We start from the raw sequence: 19,972 nt of genomic DNA, 5'->3' as shown, positions 1-19,972 counted from the left end.
CAATGACAGCCGTCAATCGGCTCTGCCCAGGTAGGCAGCCTGTTGTGCAAAATTAATGACTCCGTGTTTGTAAAGCGTCAAAAGCTTGGTCTCCGACCGAGGAAAGGCGTATAAGTATCCATATCATTTCGTTGTAACAGGGAAAGCCAAAGTGAAGCCCTTGTGACCACCAGGCACTGCACAGCACAACTTTGGTTGCTTTCTGTTCTGTGACAACAGGCAGCGCCCGGTATTGCTTCATTAACACACAACATGAAATAATGAACAGGACGCAACTGAAAAATAGACGAACAATTCAATTGCAATCGATGCCCACTAAACCTCTGAAGACGTTTCATTATTTATCACCACGTATTGTGTACACGACACAAACCAGTTAACACGGACTCGGAGAACAATCAACCCCTCTGTTGATTCTTTGAAAGGGTGAACCACAGACACAGGTACGGTGGGCCAAACATCCGTGATCCAGGATCATCAATTATCCAAGCCGGGTGACTGCCACGGGTTTCTGAACAGGCATGACGACACAACATGGCAATTCAACATCCCAGCGTGGCCAAGGATTCTGGTGGATTAGAAATAAAGTGCTGACTACATTCGGGTTGGAGGAGGAGGAGAAGGATGGCTGGCTGGCTGGCTGGATGGATGGATGGATGGGTGATGATGGTGAATGATTATGGATGAGTGATGGTGGAATGATGGTGATAATTATGATGATGGTGATGAGGAGAAGAAGAAGAAGAATGGCGTACATTTCTAAAGCACCATTTCTCTCAAAGATCACATTCCTTAGCGAAGATGAGCTTCAAATAGATTAGAAACCCAAGCTGTTGTTTCAACGCCTCACACTGTGTTGAATTAAGATCAGTTGCTGGCGCTGATTTCTCACACAAACGTAGAGAAAAGACTTATCAACACAGTAAACTATTCCGTACATTAACATCTTCGTTTCAATCTAAATTGGTTCATGTTTAGTGAACTGGTCAGTTTTTAAGACAGTCAAATAACAACTTCATTTGAATTTCAGTTGGTGGTTTAAATCGCTTCAAGTTTATTTGAACACGTTTTCACTATAGTTAGCCAACAACTTCATATAAATTCATATCAGTAATTTAAATCGATTTGTGTTTCTATGTACAGGTTTTTATCACTGTTTGCGAACAATCTCCTTTGAATTTGAATTGGTAATTTAGATCAATTCATGTTGTCTTACCAGGTTTTTACCGCAGTTTACTAAAAATCTCATTTAAATTGAAATTGATAATTCAAATCGTTTCGTTTTTATATCAGCAGCTTTGTTTGTTTTGTTGGTTGTTGTTTTTTGTTGTTTTTTTGTTGTTGTTGTTGTTGTTGTTTTACCACAGTTAACCAACAACCTCATTTGAATTTAAATCGGTTCATATTTGTGTGAACAGAAGGTGTGTTTTTTTCACCGCAAGTGACAATCTAGTCCAGCAACAGCCTCGTTTCAGTTCAGTCGGTTCATATTTCATATTTACATGAACAGAATTGTTCATGTAACTGTTCTGCCCACCGAACAGTCTCTTTCCATTTGAACCAGTTCTTGTTTACAGCCCAGCTGATGGTGAGGGCCATGTGAAGGTTGATTGAATGAGCGTCAGTTCATATTTTTAACGAATGGCATCAAGCGTTCACTGAATAGCAAAGTAACAAAAAATATAGTAGACGATCATCGATTAGCCTCAAGAGTTCATTGAATAAAAACGCAACAAACAAGAGAGGCAAGGCCTTTAAGACTCACTTGTGATACACTTTTTAAAAAATCTAATACTTAAATTTGTGTTCTGTATTTGTTATTATAAAGCTTCGGGTGGGAAAAAAAAAAAAAAAAAAAAAAAACCGTCTTGACGGCAGATTCCAGCCCTGCGTGTTCGGGTGAAAAGACAACTGTCTTACCCATTACACTATCGTGGCTCCTTAACTGGCGTTAAACATGCTTTTTTTAAGGGCGATAAATCGATTGCGGTATTCGCAGCGAGAACGCTGTTTAAATCATATTATTCTGGTTTATCTTGGACATTCAAAAAATCTTTAAGGGCAATTAAAAATTCTTTTTTAAGTCCGCGGTAAAGGAGACGTGGCTATCGCCGCAATCACACTGCAACATTTAGCCGTTTTCTCTGGATCTAGATAGATGTACAAGTTTAGTTACACCAGCCGGGAATGTACGACACGGTCGATTCAATTTCTCTTTTATGTTCATTTTAGTTTTATAGTTTTAAAGTTGATATGAAAATTTAGTATTTTGTTAAACTAATAACATGTAGAGCCAAGTACAAGTACTTCTAAACGTCGTATGAAGTGAAAAGGGCTTCATTTTGCGAAAGGTCAAGACTGGAAATTTTTACGTTTCATCAAGGGTATTAACTCTCATGGTTTATTATTTTTAACTGTCAATTCCGACTGATTTTGTTGATATTTTTATGGCAGTTTGGGGCATAATCCAGTAAGTGATGAGGCGTTCACAAATCTTTCTCTGAATAAATATTTAACGGTCTCCTTCTCCAACTTTCCATCACATGTTATCGTGTATTGTCGATTGAATATAGGATTCAACGGGCAGGTCAACAACTTGAAACGAAATGGCGTCTTTCGCGTTCAGTTCGCGAGGAATATGAGCACGCGCTTTGAATATGTATAAATATGTGTACGCAATTGATTTTTGCCCATGACCTTCAGGGCTTAGCCAATAGGTCTATAAAGTCCACTCGTAGTATTGATTTTAGTATTTTCCGAAAAAGACCACTTGGGCAAATGAACATAGTGAAAGCCTTGTACACTGAGAGTAAAACACACAAGCTTTTTATGTATGGAGTATATTTTCAAAATGTAATGTTTAATATGAGAAAGATAAGTTTAAAGCAAATTAACCCCTCTATCATTAATTACAGATTAATTTCCCTTTTTTACTATCTGCATCAAAGACATGCACCAGAAATATATAACTTCCATGCTTAGCAAAAGAAGTTCCTGTCTGAACAAAAAATGATAAAAATGACTGCTCTTGTTGTGTCAGAATGTCATATCAAAGTGCCAAGTTTAGAGAATAAAAAAATATATATATATATATATAAATAAAAAAATATATATATATATATATATATATATATATATATATAAAACAGTAAATTCAGTTTGCATGTAATTTGGCTTCTTTTTTTAATTTATTTTGTGCCCATTCCAGAGGTGCAGTATTGTTTTAAACAAGATGAATGGAAAGAACTGAATTTTTCCTATTTTTATGCCAAATTTGGTGTCAACTGACAAAGTATCTGCAGAGGAAATGGCAATGTTTACCACGGACACACAGACAACCGAACACCGGGTTAATACATAGACTCACTTTGTTTACACAAGTGAGTCAAAAATAAGGTGGACGATCATCAGAGAGCCTCAAGAGTTGATTGAATAACAACGTAACGAAAACTAAGGTAGACGATCATTGAATAGCCTCAAGAGTTGATTGAATAACAACGTAACGAAAACTAAGGTACACGATCATTGAATAGCCTCAAGAGTTCACTGAATAACTACCTAAGAAAAAAGGGCTGACGATCATTGAATAGCCTCAAGAGTTCACTGAATAACTACCTAAGAAAAAAGGGTTGACGATCATTGAATAGCCTCAAGAGTTCACTGAATAACTACCTAAGAAAAAAAAGGTAGACGATCATCGAATAGCATCAAGATTTCACTGAATAACTACCTAAGAAAAAAAGGTTGACGATCATCGAATAGCATCAAGATTTCACTGAATAACTACCTAAGAAAAAAAGTTTGACGATCATTGAATAGCCTCAAGATTTCACTGAATAACTACCTAAGAAAAAAAGGTAGACGATCATCGAATAGCATCAAGATTTCACTGAATAACTACCTAAGAAAAAAGGGTTGACGATCATTGAATAGCCTCAAGAGTTCACTGAATAACTACCTAAGAAAAAAAGGTTGACGATCATTGAATAGCCTCAAGAATTCACTGAATAACTACCTAAGAAAAAAAGGTTGACGATCATTGAATAGCCTCAAGGATTCACTGAATAACTACCTAAGAAAAAAAGGTTGACGATCATTGAATAGCCTCAAGAGTTCACTGAATAACTACTTAACAAAAAATAGCGGGTAGACGATCATTGAACAGCCTGAAGCGTTCACTGAATAACTACGTAACACCACCAACAACAAAAGGGGTAGACGATCATATATCCTTTCATTGGAAAGGTTGGAATAGTTTATGCTATTAATGAACAGCATCAGGCGTTCATTAAAATAACACAACCTAGGGGTGAAAAAAGGTGTGTATAGTGGGGGGTTGGGTGTGAGGTTAGACGATCATATCAACGGGAAAGGTTGAAATTACCATCCAGCGAGGCTACTCTCCCAAACTCAGCATCCCTAATCCCCAAGTGCCATCCCTGTATCATCAGAGCGGCAGACCTGCCTGACTGCCCACATGCTGTGTGTGGTAACGAGTGTTGTTGACGAGGGCTGTGTGGCAAGGAAAGGACGGCAGAACATGTATTATTGACAGGCCCCGGGACACAACGTCACCTTCCCTATCCTATCCCCCCCAGCCCTCCCCCACCCCTCCACCCCCCACACCTCACCCCCTCCACACACACACAGAGTTCCCCTGGAACACCGTGCCAGTCAACAGCATGGAGTGTGGAGTGTTGGCCTAGAGGTAACGCGTCCGCCTTGGCAGCGAGAGAATCTGAGCGGCGCTGGTTCGAATCACAGCAGCAGTCGCCAGTATTTTCTCCCCCTCCTCCACTTAGACCTTGAGTGGTGGTCTGGATGCTAGCCATTCGGATGAGACGATAAAACCGAGGTCCCGTGTGATGCATGCATTTAGCGCACGTAAAAAGAACCCACAGCAACAAAAGTGCTGTCGCTGGCAAAATTATGTAGAAAAAATCCACTTCGTTAGGAAAGCAAATAAAATCGCAGGCAGAAAAAAAAAAAACAACAAAACAATGGGTGGCGCTCTCAGTGTAGCGACGTGCTCTCCTGGCATGGGGAGAGCAGCCCGAATTTCACACAGAGAAATATGTTGCGACAAAAAGAGTAATATAATGATACAATGATACAAAACATCTCACCCTGACTCTCGCTGGCTACTGCAGGCCACAAGCCTCTTTCTTCTTCTTCTTCTTCTTTTTCCCCCCCACAGACCAGCCACCGACACGGTGTGGTCCCCACTGTTATAAAAGTAGATGGATAGCGCATGCCTTCTTTGAGCCCCTTTGCTAACTGAAGCCAGCGGAAGCGTTCAGTCAGCCATTTTGCTTCTCGTATCAGTATAGCGCGAAGCGGTGACTTCATATGTGTAGCCGAGCGCTCAGTGGCTTCACGGCAAGATTTTACTTGCTCGCGGCGTTAGTTAAGCTGACATTCCTGTGTGTCTCCACTGCAAGTTTGCGCCACGTGTCACTGAACTGTTTTCCTGTAATATCTTTGGTAAATTTCAATCAAGATACAACATTTGGCATGTCGTGGGCAAGCGTAACACAAATATCATCGAAGATACATGGTTACAGTTCAGAAACTACCACCAGTTAGCAGACGACTTGTCAACGGACTGATGGCCGGAAACGAGAAACAATATGGCGTCCAGTTGGCTCAGCTTTCCTGGCCAATGATCTATCCATGAAATTTTAGATTAGTGTGTGGTCCCTTATTCGCCGATTCCCGTTTCGCCTGTTCCCACTTTATTTGTCAATCCCCGATATGCTCTCTTCCCCGGTTCGCCTATCAGGAAACTGACCTATCCTGACTCGCCAATGTTCACAGTTTGCTTTAATTTGTACTCAGCCGCTCTATATGTGCGTGCGAGCGACCGCGTGAGTGTGTGTGTGTGTGTGTGTGTGTGTGTGTGTGTGTGTGTGTTAAACAACAACAACAACAAAAACTATAACAGCAACAACAACCAGCGTGAGAGAGAGAGAGAGATTCAAAAACTGTGTTTCTGAAGGATAAAGATTTTAGGCATTGCCTAGTCTTCCAATCTGTCCTTACGACAGCAATAACAACAATAACGATAGCGACACAAAAATAATAATTTTGTAAACACTGCTGCATCTACTACTATTACTTCGAACCAGACAGACAGACCGAGACTAAAATGATTTATTCATTTATATTAAGCCATAGCCAGTAAGCATTCAACGGTTTCACAATTAAACTAAAAAATTATGATAATACTGTTTCTCTTAACTTAATCAAAAGCTCCATATAAATACAATGCGAGATCACGTATGACACAATTATCAGATGATGCCACCAATGAACGAAATTTAAACAAACATTGACGTTCATAATATTTCTTTGGAACAAATTTTACGCGAAAATCATGCAACACAGGACACATCAAAACAAAATGAACTTCATCTTCATTCGACTCCTTGCACAAAGGGCACAGCTCCTCTGAAGGGTCAACTTTTTTTTTCTCTTTTTAGGATATTGATTTTTCAGAAATGCCAAATCTAAACCCTGTTAATAGAAATCGTAGATGGCTTACCATGTTAAGCACAAGGCAAGGCAAGAAGTTTATTTCATGTACACCTTGGGGACATTGAAACATATACATGGATGTCCTTAACACACACACCATATAAACAAAAAGAGAGATCTCATTTAAAAAAAAAAAAAATAAATAAAATAAAAAAAGGCCCACACAAACAATCAGGCAAATACGCATTAACAATCATTTTCCATCACAATAGAAAAAAAGAAATGGAAAGAGAAAAAAAGGGGGTTTCCCAATGAATGTACAAAGTTTCATTGGAAAGAGATTCGAATAGCAGAGATGGAAAGAGATGCGAAAAGTAGAGACAAATGCTTTAAGTTTTAACAATACTCTTTTGTTTCTTTCAGAAAACAGTAAGTGAACTTTTTTTCCCTGATGCTATCAAAACTGGGACACAAAAAACAAGCATTGAAACTCATCACCAATATCATTTGTGGAACATTTGACACAGATTCTTTCACTTCTTGGTAAAATGTTGACACGCTGTTTATTAACAGGAAGTGCGTTGTTGGTTGTTCTAAACTTTTGCTTACTCAATAACACAATTAGTTGGTAACACACAACATGATTCTGAACTGAATGTGTAGAGTTATAAGATCTTTAGAGACAGAATCAATCACTTTATAATTTTGATTTTCCAAGTTTTGTCATCTATAGTTTATCAAACGTTGGTATGTGTGTTTGTGCATGTCCACACTGTGGGAGCAACGGAATATTGGAACGTCCGGGTGTGCATATATATATATATATATATATATTTGTATACATGTGTGTGGGGTTGGGGGTGGGGGTTTGTTTTTTTCTCGAGGCCTGACTAAGCGCGTTGGGTTACGCTGCTGGTCAGGCATCTGCTAGGCAGATGTGGTGTAGCGTATATGGATTTGACCGAACGCAGTGACGCCTCCTTGAGCTACTGATACTGATACTTCGGGGAATAGTTAAAAAAAAAAAAAAGATAAATAAATAAAAACATATTCTCATTACCTACACCTTGACATTCCCAAACATCCAAATCCCAATTCGCAAAGACAAGTTCGTATATTTGACGCCCGATTTCTCTTAAAACCTCTAGAATTTAAATCATACAGCATATATCAGAATTCAGATAAGGGAGAAGAAGGGGGTAGAGAGAGAGACAGACAGAGAGAGAGACAGAGAGAGACAGACACAGAGAGAGAGAGAGACAGAGAGAGTATGAGAAGAAAAGGGATTCGAACACTAACAATAACAAACCGGAGGTGGCTATGCCCGCAAGGCAAACTTTTTCTTCCAAACCTGACAGCGAGACTGATGGAATCTCACACTTGTGGCGGGGATAATAATAATGATCATTTCATTTGCTTATTTATCATCATTGTTGTCTTATTTATTTAATTATTTATTTATTATTATTATTATTTTATCATTATTTTCATTACTACTATATATATATTTTTTATATATATCATAATTATTATTTATTTATTTATGTATGTACGCTTATCTCTCTCTCTATATATATTTTTTTTTTCTCAAGGCCTGACTAAGCGCGTTGTGTTACGCTGTGTAGCGTATATGGATTTGTCCGAACGCAGTGACGCCTCCTTGAGCTACTGAAACTGAAACTGAAACTCATTATACGCCTGAGCAGAGCTTGTTTACTGAACCCTGTCGGAAGGGGCAGGGGGGCTGGGGGGGTGTGAGGGAGGGTGAGGGTGATGGTCGGATTTTACCTGCCACACGTCCGCTGTGGAAGGCTCCCCACCTGTCTGTCCAACTAGTTAGCCTCACAGTGAACCTGTCAAATTACCTCTTCCAGTTTTCTGACGTTTCTGAGTAAACCCATCCCCCTCGTTCTCTCTCTCTCTCTCTCTCTCTCTCTCTCTCTCTCTCTCTCTCTCAGTCTCTCTCTCTCCAGCCTCCCCCTCTCTCTCTATCTCTCTCTCTCGTGTGTGTGTGTGTGTGTGTGTGTGTGTGTGTGTGTGTGTGTAAAGAAGCTTTCAGCTTATCCAGTTCACCCTCAATAAAACATTAATTTTGTCATTGTCATTGTCATTGTCATCTCTCTCTCTCTCTCTCTCTCTCTCTCTCTGTGTGTGTGTGTGTGTGTGTGTGTGTGTGTGTGTGTGTGTGTGTGTCTATCTATCTATCTATCTATCTATCTCTCATTCTTTCTCCTCTCTCTCATACACACTCTTTCCCCTCTTTTCACCCCTCTCTCTCTCTCTCTCTCTCAATCTTTCCCCCCTCTCTCTCTCCTCTCTCTCTGTCTCTCTCACACACTCTTTCCCCTCCCCCCCTCTCTCTCCCCCCTCTCTCTCCCCTCTCTCCCTCTCTCTCTCTCTCTCTCTCACACACACTTTCCCCTCTCTCTCTCTCCCCCTCTCTCTCTCCCCTCTCCCCTCCCCCCCCTCTCTCTCCCCCCTCTCTCTCCCCCCTCTCTCTCACACACACACTCTTTCCCCTCTCTCTCCCCCCCCCTCTCTCTCTCTCTCCTCTCCCCCCCCCCTTTCCCTCCCTCTCTGCACGGTAATCCCATCTTTTATTTATCATATGTACGCATGACCTGAACTTTCAAGGTCTCAACAGTCAGTGATCCCCCCACCCCCACCGCCTTCTCTCGGAGAACCCCCGGCTTTTTCCCGCCTCCCTGTGATTTATTTAGCATACAACTCGTATTTTGCTCGCTCTGTGTGTGCGTGTGTGTGTGTGTGTGTGTGTGTGTGTGTGTGTGTGTGTGTGTGTGTGTGTGTGTGTTATTCAGTACCCCATTCTTGTTTTCATGTTAAGATTTCTTTATTGATGTCTTCATTTTCGATGTGAACCTCCGCACTTACAACCCCAACCATACCTCTCTCTCTTTCTCCCTCTCTCTCTCCCTCTCTCTCTCTCTCTCTCTCCCGGCTTGCTCGTGCTCGTATTATCATAATCTATGCAGGAACCAGATCGGCTTTCAGCAGTTAGTGATTGAACCTTTTTAAAAACCCACCCACCTTACTTCCGACGTTGATGTTATGAACTGCCTCGTAGCCTTGTTCTGAGTTTCTAAAGCAGATGTATACATACAACCCTGACAGCATTTCTGTCCTGAACATAATGTATTGCCCGTTAAATCACTTTTTTTTTCTTTTTTTTTTTTAGTTTTCCCATGTTAACCCGTCAATTCACTTTTTTTTTTTTTTTTTAGTTTCCCATGTTAACCCCGTTAATTCACTTTTTTTTTTTTTTTTTTTTTAAGTTTCCCATGTTAACCCCGTTAATTCACTTTTTTTCAGTTTTCCCATGTTAACCCCGTTAATTCACTTTTTTCCCCATGTTAACCCGGTTAATTCATTTTTTTTTCTTTTTTCGTTTTTTTTTTTTTTTTTTTTTTTTTTTTTTAGTTTTCCCATCTTAATATATTTGAGTCCCTTTTTTCAGCTTTCCAATGTTAACGTACCTCTCAATCAACCACTTTGGTAGACCATTGATGCTGATCACGAACACAATGTCAAATGTGTTCCATATTTTGTAACTAGTTATATGAAATGTGTTAACTTGACATTCTTGTCTTGACGGTATAACCTGTGTGTCTCATGGCGTCTCAAAACGTTCCAGTCCGTGTGTGTGTGTGTGTGTGTGTTGTGTGTGTGTGTGTGTGTTTGTTTTGTGTGTGTGTGTGTGTGTGTGTGTGTGTGTGTGTGTGTGTTGTTGTTGTTGTTGTTGTTGTTGTTGTTGTTGTTGTTTTGTGTGTGTTTTTGTTGTTGTTGTTGTTGCTGCTGCTGCTGCTGTTTTGGGGTTGTGTGTGTGTGTGTGTGTGTGTGTGTGTGTGTGTGTGTTGCTGTTATTGTTGTTGTTTCCTCCAACCGTTACGGTGCTGGGCTGGGTTATGTCAGCGATATTTGCAGCGCGAAGGTTTTTTTTTGCTTAGCGCTAGCGTTAAAGATTCTAAATCAACGCTAAAATTCCATCGACTGGGAACCTTCTTAATTAATATACACTTAGCGCCGTCACTACGATCGCTAATGCAACCCAACCCACACTGAGGTTCAACTCCGCCAGTCTTGGCGTCAGGTGCCAGCGCTAATGCTGCAGTCTTCCCCTTCTGTTTTCAGGGACAAGGAACGACGCCAGTGCGGGAAGGAAGGAAGGAAGGAAGGAAGACCTGTGACGACGAACAACCCTCATTGACAGCCACGTGGAGGGGGGGGGGAGAAAGACAAGACAAGACAAGGCTTCTTCTTCTTCTTCTGCGTTCCCCGAACAAGAACAAGACAAGGCAAGGCAAGCTTGACTGCATACAAGAATCAACACGAAGCCTACATGACACAGCACAGGATCATCAAAGGACGCCAACACTGTAAGGCAAACAACGGGGGACAGACAGAAACAAGACTGAAGCGCGTACCAAATGACACCGCAAAAGGGCTTACACGGCTGCAGAGAACGATCAAAGGGGAGAGAAAAAAACCTAACAAGATTTAAGCGTAGCGTATGATGCGAATAGCACGCAGAAACGCACCCCCTAGATGATCACGCACAGAGTCGCGTCAGTGACCGGAAAGAACTGATCATTGGGACACACGACTGCGCAGAATGATCCAACAAAGAGAACGCATGACTGAACGATGCTATCACAGAACAGACGAGTATGTGTGTGTGTGTGTGTGTGTGTGTGGGAGGGGAGGGCGACTGACTAATCAACAAAAAGACGCGCATGATCGCACATCCAGCAGCAAGGCGGCGCAGCATTCCACGGGACATAATGTGCAAAGACATGCAGCAAGCGTCGTGTTTTGAGGCGGGCCATCCTTGTATCGAAACGCAAAACTGAGCCCATCTCTTTTCTTCGAAGCGCAAAAACAGCGACGCTTATCTCTCAAAGACAGTTCTGACAATCGAGTCTTCCCTTCTTCCAAAGGCACCCCCCCCTCAAAACAATCGAATTATCCTACACATCTGCTGGAGAGATCCTGGACCAAATTAAATCTAACAATCTGCAGGAACTGTAATAGCCGAGCAGATCAATTAAAAGAAAAAAAAAATTGCATGTTTTGCCGAAGAGGAATAGAATCAGGAAAATTGTCCACCTGTCCATAATGTGCCTAAACTCAACGTGTTTTGTCTTTTTTTTTCCGATGCTGAAATGCAAAGTGTGAATTTGGAATCATAAAGGGTTGTTAGTGATAAGTGAGGTGAAATCACTGCGCTTGCTGAGAGTACACACACACACACACACACACACACACACACACACACACACACACACACACACACACACACACACACACACACACACGTACGTATATGCACAAACCCGCAACCCCAACCACTATCACCATCATAAACTCTTTTTTTTTGTCAGATCAACACACACACACACACACACACACACACACACACACACACACACACACACATATGAACAGTCCCCCAATCATAATAAGCCACCCAGTCCCTCACAGGTCACCACCGTACCTAACTAACTAACGACGAAAACGAAGGACAGACAAAGAAGAAGTAAAGGGGAAAAAAAACCCGGAGGAAGAAGCATCACTGGGGGAAAACAGAGCCATAGGAAAAGATTCCGAGCCAGAAGAGAAGAAGAAAGAGATAAAGTGAGACAGGACAGAGGAAGAAGAAGCTGCACGTGCTGTGTCATCATTCCCGTGACAAGGAAGGAAGGAAAGAAGAAGAAGGGGAGGAGAAGACGAGAGAGAGAGAGAGAAGGAGAGAGACAGACAGAGAGACAGAGAGAACTCAGAACTCAAGAGAGAGAGAGGGAGGGAGGGAAGGAGGGGGGGTCGGGGAAGCAGACGTCTTGCCCCTAAAAGTAACGACGTTACCTACGATCAATAGGATTTCCGATCGTTCCCCCCAGCCCAACCCACCCCCTCTACCTCTCTCCCTGCCGCCAAGGGGGCAAGGAATCATCTCCTGACAGTCACGCAGATGTTTGTGGCCCCACCGCTACTGCTGCTACTGCTGCGGGCAGGCCCTCCTCGGTCATCGTAGGCTTTGCTAAATCAGCTTGTCAGTTCCTTGGTGATTTCCACCCCTACCCCCACAGTCCCCCCACCACCACCACCACCATCTCCCACCGCCTCCCCCAACCGCATTTTCCCCCAGCCCCCTCCCCTCCCTCCCCCCTCCCTCCTGTCGTCATCTCTTAGCGTTCCATCAGATAACGCTAAAACAATCACTCACACACACACACACACACACACACACACACACACACACTGCTTTTTTTTTCTCATTTCGCTTTGGAAACTACTGACCCCCGCTCCCTCCTCTCTCCCCTCGCCCCCCCCCCCCCCCCCCCCCTCCCCCTCCAACCTCCTAACCTCCCCCACCCCCACACCCCTCCAACACACACACAGTTTACCCGTTCCGTTGCAACGTTCTTCACACACAACACAACTCGGACACTCCTTCCTGTGACCCCGCCCTCAGCCTGTAGTGCCTGGTCCCTGGCTCCTATCGATCCCCCCTCCCCTCTCTCCCCCACTCCCCCCCCCCCCCCCCAATCCCTCTCCTTCCCCCACACCGCTCCTACCCCCCATCTGTTGATAAGAACTTGCACTTCACACAGAGAACGTCACCACTTAATCTCTGCTTGGCATTCCATTCAAGCCACTCCCATTCCACTGAAGGGGAAAAGAAAAACCAAACAAAGAAGAAGGAGCAGAAAAGAAAAGAAAAAAAACAACACAACAACAAAAAACAGTTCATCGATCTGAGTCATTCCGACAATCACCAAACAAAACCCGTCTATCCTTCTACCCTTCTCTTTCCAGTTTTTTGTTGTTGTTGTTGTTGTTTTGTTTTTGTTTTGTTTTATTTTTTTGTTGTTCTTGTTTTTGTTTTTTGGTTTGTCTGTTTTTGTTTTTAAGGTATATCTTCGTGTTGTTGCTGACGTAAACATACTATCTGGCAGATCGAATGTATCCCGGATGCGAAATAAGCATGCTTATTTTGGGTCACAGACATCGGAAACAAACTATTCCGGACCGTAAACTGATATTGCAGTGGGCCTAATCTAATTATCCGGACATGCTAAATGAATAAATTGCATTCTAAAAAAAATAAAAATTAAAAAAAATTAAAAAAAAGATAATTCCCAGCCACTCCGCTTGGGAACTGGTCAGGCGAGTGGTGTTGATGTTCATTCCACAGGGCCACCAGTTTCAATAGTGGGCTGGAGTCGATGCCACGCACAAGATGCAGTTAAAAGGGTATTCGAAGACTCGTGCGAAGAAGCACTGACCCATGTGACTGACACACAAGCCCTATGCCTATGTTCACATTCTGTTTCTTTTGTACGAACAGGATTTGTGCGGAGTTCCATCCAGGCCTGGAACTATCAATGATAATAATTGAGCAAACACTGGACTCACTTTCTCTTCCCCGTCTCTCAACGCTGATTCTCTGGATCGTAACTTGTTTCAACCACCGGGGATGATTTGACTGTGGGAACCTGGCAATGAAATTTGCCTGTGTCGTTAGCAAGGAGATATCGTGATGTGAAAAAAAATGTGTTTTTGTTTTTGTTGAAATTCGAATATCGTAGTGTGGAGAGGATTTTTTGTTGTTCTTGTTGAAACAGTGATAATTTTGAGTGAGAAAGATTTTCTTCTTCTTGCTGCTGTTGAAACTGGTTTGGAAAAAAAAATGAACCTCAGAAGTACACTGTGTCGCTGATAAGGTTGTGAGTGTGTGTGTATATGAATCTGTGTCAACCGACTGCCGAACAAGACTGGTCTCCTCTTTTCTGATCTCCTCCTCCTCCGCCCTCCCTCTGTGGAGCGAGGGGAGGGAGGGAGGGAGGTAGGGAGGGAGGCAGGGGGCTGTGAGGATGGGGGAGGTGGTGGTGGTGGCGGCGTGAAGCGTCACGAGCGGCGGGTGACAACGAGGATGATGATGATGATGATGGCGGCGGTGGCCGCTGCTGCCTGTGCCGGTGGCAGGAGGGGCGGGTCCACGCGGCGCGTGGGGGGGTGGACGTGGGGCGCGTGGCGCTGCGTCTGCTTCCTGCTGCACGTGCCCGCCCTGGCCCTGGGCCCGCCCGCGCCCCGCTACCGCCTGCTCCCCCTGCCCGGCAATGAGACCTTCCTCATCCACTTCCACCCGCCATCGATCCACGGGCTCAAAGTCCACTCCAGCCAGAGCGTGTATTTCAACTGCACCAAAATCCAGCGCCACTGGCAGCACCACCAACACCACCAGCACCGCCACACGCCTGACAGCAGCAGCAGCGAGCGGCAGCAACAACGACAACAGCGGGACCGCCACCACGCACAGTCACCTGGTCCTGCAGACCACTGTCCTGGCCAGCACGGCGCCCGGCCACCCCCGCAAGGACACCCCACATCACCACGGCAACGACACTACCACCACTACCACCAACACCACCACCAAGAACAACAACAACGACACCGACACCACCTTGACCACACCGGCGGCATGGGGGCAGCTACAGCAGCAGCAGCAACAACAACAACAACACCATCCCCACCAACCATCACCATCATCACCACCACCACCACCACCAGCAACGCCCCAACCGCTGAGGACCAAACCCACCACCTACTGGGCCATGATTTTCTCCAGCGACGACAACATCGCCCAGCCTGTGTGGAGCTCTAACGAGGGCCGGCCCGACGCGCCCAGCCATGCCCCACTGCCACTGCTGGTCGGAGGCAGCGGAGGAGGAAGCGCTCTGGTGGAGGGACCGAGAGGAGGAGGAGGAGGATCGGGGAAGGGGAAGTACCAGCAGGGGTCCACGCGCTACCTGCTAATGGCCGTGCAGGAGGGCCAGCAACACAACTTCTCCGTCAAGGCTCTGCACGTGGGCCGCGTCACCATGTCCGTGGCCGTGCTGGGGCAGCAGGAGGCGGCCCTCCTGGCCGACAACGGCCAGCTGCCCCACAACAACGTCATCCAGGCCGTGGCCACCTCCCACTTCCCCGTCACCACCGTGCGCGACCCGAGGACCGCCGACCTGGTGTTCGACAGCTCGGCGGCGGCCATCGCCATCCTGATCACCTTCGGCATGGGCTGCTGCACAGACACGGACAGCGTCAAGAGGCAGCTCAAGTTCCCCGTGTCGCTCATCATCGGCTTCTGCTGCCAGTTCATCCTCATGCCTGTGGTCAGTGGTTCTGTTGGTGTGTGTTGGGTGTGTTGGTGTATGTGGGGTGGGGTGGGGTGTGTGGCGGGGTTAGGGGTGAGGGTGGGGTGTGGGGGTGTGGTGTGGTGTTGTGTGTCTGTGGTGTGTTGTTGTGGAATGTGGTGTGATGTGATCTCGTGTCGTGTAGTGTGGTGTGGTGTGGTGGGGTGGGGTGTGGTGTCAGGTGTAGTGGTGTGATTTGTGGTGTGGTGTTACGTAGTGGTGTGGTGCGATGTGGTTGATGTTATGTGGTGTGTGTGTGTGTGTGTTCTCTCTCTCTCTCTCTCTCTCTCTCTCTCTCTCTCTCTCTCTCTCTCTCTCTCTGCGGAATCCGCATCAAAATTCTAATTAATGACGTTATCCTATTTCACAGGAATTTCTGTGTTCAGTGCACGAAAGCGTACGAGTTGTTGGGATTATGATAATCTGACAAAAATGCATGTGTGGATGTTCGTGAGATCGTGTTTCACAATGGCTTTGGATTGGTTTCGCTCAATCGAGATGTGGAAAACGAAAAAGCGCAAAAAACATTTAATAAAATGCATTTCGTCAAAGGCTTTTTTTTCCCCCAGATGCATCATTGAAAAGAAGAAAGTGATGTTTTCGTTGTTCTGTAAAATAAAACAGTATAGAAACTGTGGAATTAGAAATCGTGGTATTCATCTTTTGCTCCATATAAATCAACAGACGTTGTTTCATGAGACTCGGGTTTAGAATATCCGATATAAAGCAACACAGCTCCATCGATATGACACAGTGAATGCCAGTCCTTCCAGTTGCTCACTAAGGCTTATATTGGAATACAAGTGATGTCCAAATGGACGCTTTTCTGTACTGATCTCCATGATTTTCTACAAAAGTACAATGCCCTTGAAATTCCGTGCAACTAGAAGGAGAAGAAGAAGAAGAAGATACATGTATATAGCGATAACCCTTTCGGCTCTAAAACATGTCGTAATAAGACACATGAATATTTCAAAATGTTAAGATACAAGCTCCCTAAAAATATACTGTTTTGAAAACAGTACTCACAACTCGCTCACCTCTCCAACCTAACCGTCATTCCCCCCCCCCCCCCCCCCCCCCCCCGTCTCCCACGCATCCTCACCACCGCACCATACTCCACCCCCACCACCCCTCACCACCCCCACGCACACACATGTCTACGCACAAACACACACACGCAAACAGGGGGTCTGGGAAGGGAAGGAGGGTCTATTGGCTAGTTTGAAATGTCTGAACAAATTTGTGTTTTAAGATTAGATTTGAAATATCTAACAGTGTATTTCCGTGTGACTTCACAGAACACGAATCAGAATAACACTAAGCCTAATGATTTGGGCACATACTAGTATTTGCGCTGAATGTTTTAATAGACAGGACCATGCACTTGGTAGAGTCCAGGACAACTGTTGAGCAGTTGGTAGAGTCCAGGACAACTGTTGAGCAGTTGGTAGAGTCCAGAACTACTGTTGAGCAGTTGGTAGAGTCCAGGACAACTGTTGAGAGGTTGGTAGAGTCCAGGACAACTGTTGAGCAGTTGGTAGAGTGTTGGTAGAGTCCAGGACAACTGTTGAGCAGTTGGTAGAGTCCAGGACAACTGTTGAGAGGTTGGTAGAGTCCAGGACAACTGTTGAGCAGTTGGTAGAGTGTTGGTAGAGTCCAGGACAACTGTTGAGCAGTTGGTAGAGTCCAGGACAACTGTTGAGCAGTTGGTAGAGTGTTGGTAGAGTCCAGAACTACTGTTGAGCAGTTGGTAGAGTCCAGGACAGCTGTTGAGAGGTTGGTAGAGTCCATGACAACTGTTGAGCAGTTGGTAGAGTGTTGGTAGAGTCCAGGACAACTGTTGAGCAGTTGGTAGGGTCCAGGACAACTGCTCAGCATTCATCAGACCACGCTCTTATGTGACAGGGGTGTTTGTCAGTAGATTTGATTTTTTGTTTGTATGTTGTTTGTTCATGTTTATATTTTGTCAGTTGTGTTTACACACACACACACACACACACACACACACACATATATATATATATATATATATATATATATATATATATACATTGTGTGTGTGTGTGCGCGCGCGCGAAATACACAATCAGAAAGAGCTAAGCCTACGCTTTCCTCCCTCCCTCCCACCCTCTCTCTCTCTCTCTCTCTCTCTCCGCATCTCCACATTGTGGTCTGAGCACATCCATCATCACCAACAACATCCATCATCGGCAACAGCATCCATCATCGGTAACAACACGTGCCGTCATGCACACACACACCCCAGCAATGTGTCTCCGCCCACTCTGAACAGCGAAATGTATCCGCAATGCAAGATCCCTATATAGTGCATTCGGGGAGTCCATCCTTGTATGAGCATTTGCCAGTGTAAGTCTCTCCCTTTGTTTTCCAGTCCATGATGGATGGATGGATGGATGGGGTGTTCCTATCATTTTGCCACTTAATTGATTGACTTTCACTGGCTGTGTGATTTCATGAATGAATGTGTCGACCCTCTGTCTGTCTGTCTGTCTGTCTGTCTCTCTGTCTCTGTCTCTGTCTCCCCCTTCCTTTCTGTCTAGCCTCTCTGTCTCTATCTCTCCCCCCCCCCTCTCTCTCTCTGTCTGTCTGAATGTCTGTGTCTCTGTCTATCTCCCCTCCCTCCCCACCCCTCTCTATGTGTCTGTCTGAATGTCTGTGTCTCTCTCTATCTCCCCTCCCTCCCCACCCCCTCTCTCTGTCTCTCTCTGTATGTCTGTGTATCTATCTCCCCTCCCTGCCCCCCCCTCTCTGTCTCTCTCTGTCTGTATGTCTGTGTCTCTGTCTATCTCCCCTCCCTGCCCCCTCTCTCTGTCTCTCTCTGTCTGCATGTCTGTGTCTCTATCTCCCCTCCCTGCCCCCCCCCCCCTCTCTCTGTGTCTGTCTGTATGTCTGTGTCTCTATCTATCTCCCCTCCCTCCCCACCCCCTCTCTCTGTGTCTGTCTGTATGTATGTGTCTCTATCTCCCCTCCCTCCCCACCCCCTCTCTCTGTGTCTGTCTGTATGTCTGTGTCTCTATTTATCTCCCCTCCCTCCCCACCCCCTCCTCTCTCCCCTTGAAAATTCTACCTGTATCGTTCGCTTTGTCCGTCTGCCTTCCTGTGTTGGTCCGCCTCCTCGGCCCCACCCCTCCTAATGCGTAAAGTACACACACACACACACACACACACACACACACACATATATATATATATATATATATATATATATATATATATATATATATATATATATATATATATATATTGCATCTGTAAACCTTAAAATGACTGCTGAGTATATAAAACTGACAAATGTATAAAGTCTGCTAAAACAGTCCGTTGTGAATTAAGAGTCACTTTGATTAGAAGTGTAAAGGTTTCTGACCATACGTCCTTCTGGGACTCGGATCAATACAGTGGTAACGACAGTGGAGGTAAGGGCAAGACCAAGAGAGAAGTTAAAGAGTGGTGTTCAACAGGAGAAGTGAAAACCGAGTGGTGTTCAGAAGGAGAAGCGAAAACCAAGAGAGAAGTTTAAGAGTGGTATTCAGCAGGAGAAATGAAGACCAAAAAGAGAAGTTAACAGTGGTGTTCAGTAGGAGACGCGAAAACCGAGTGGTGTTCAGAAGGAGAAGCGAAAACCAAGAGAGAAGTTAAGAGTGGTATTCAGCAGGAGAAATGAAAACGAAGAGAGAAGTTAAAGAGTGGTGTTCAGCAGGAGAAGCGAAAACCAAGAGAGAAGTTTAAGAGTGGTATTCAGCAGGAGAAATGAAGACCAAAAAGAGAAGTTAACAGTGGTGTTCAGTAGGAGAAGCGAAAACCAAGAGAGAAGTTTAAGAGTGGTATTCAGCAGGAGAAATGAAGACCAAAAAGAGAAGTTAACAGTGGTGTTCAGTAGGAGAAGTGAAAACCAAGAAGGAAGTTAAAGAGTGGTATTCAGCAGGAGAAATGAAAACCAAGAGAGAAGTTTAAGAGTGGTATTCAGCAGGAGAAATGAAAACCAAGAGAGAAGTTTAAGAGTGGTATTCAACAGGAGAAGCGAAAACCAAGAGAGAAGTTAAGAGTGGTATTCAGAAGGAGAAGCGAAACCCAAGAGAGAAGTTTAAGAGTGGTATTCAGTAGGAGAAGTGAAAAGGAAGAGAGAAGTTAGGAGTAGTATTCAGAAGGAGAAGCGAAACCCAAGAGAGAAGTTTAAGAATGGCATTCAGAAGGAGAAATGAAAACCAAGAGAGAAGTTTAAGAATGGTATTCAGCAGGAGAAATGAAAACCAAGAGAGAAGTTT

At 44.5% G+C, this 19,972-nt stretch overlaps 1 protein-coding gene and 1 long non-coding RNA gene across 2 annotated transcripts in view; both read left to right on the top strand.

The window, feature by feature from the left end:
• Window positions 1-10,794, top strand: part of LOC143294912 (uncharacterized) — a 225,468-nt gene extending 214,674 nt beyond the window's left edge. The window contains exon 3 of the long non-coding RNA XR_013056966.1: window positions 10,627-10,794. This is a non-coding gene — a long non-coding RNA (uncharacterized LOC143294912). The remainder of the gene's footprint in view (window positions 1-10,626) is intronic.
• Window positions 10,795-14,464: 3,670 nt separating this feature from the next.
• The window catches only part of LOC143294907 (uncharacterized), a 57,825-nt gene continuing 52,317 nt past the window's right edge, over window positions 14,465-19,972 (top strand). The window contains exon 1 of the mRNA XM_076606424.1: window positions 14,465-15,665. Within this exon, the coding sequence (XP_076462539.1) occupies window positions 14,616-15,665 (1,050 nt within the window). The 5' untranslated portion in view covers window positions 14,465-14,615. The remainder of the gene's footprint in view (window positions 15,666-19,972) is intronic.

The sequence above is a fragment of the Babylonia areolata genome, chromosome 20 (genome assembly GCF_041734735.1).
Source record: "Babylonia areolata isolate BAREFJ2019XMU chromosome 20, ASM4173473v1, whole genome shotgun sequence".
NCBI classification, from domain to species: Eukaryota; Metazoa; Mollusca; class Gastropoda; order Neogastropoda; family Buccinidae; genus Babylonia; species Babylonia areolata.
The sequence above is the reverse complement of the archived record's forward strand: the minus strand, read 5'-3'. Positions and strand labels throughout refer to the sequence as shown.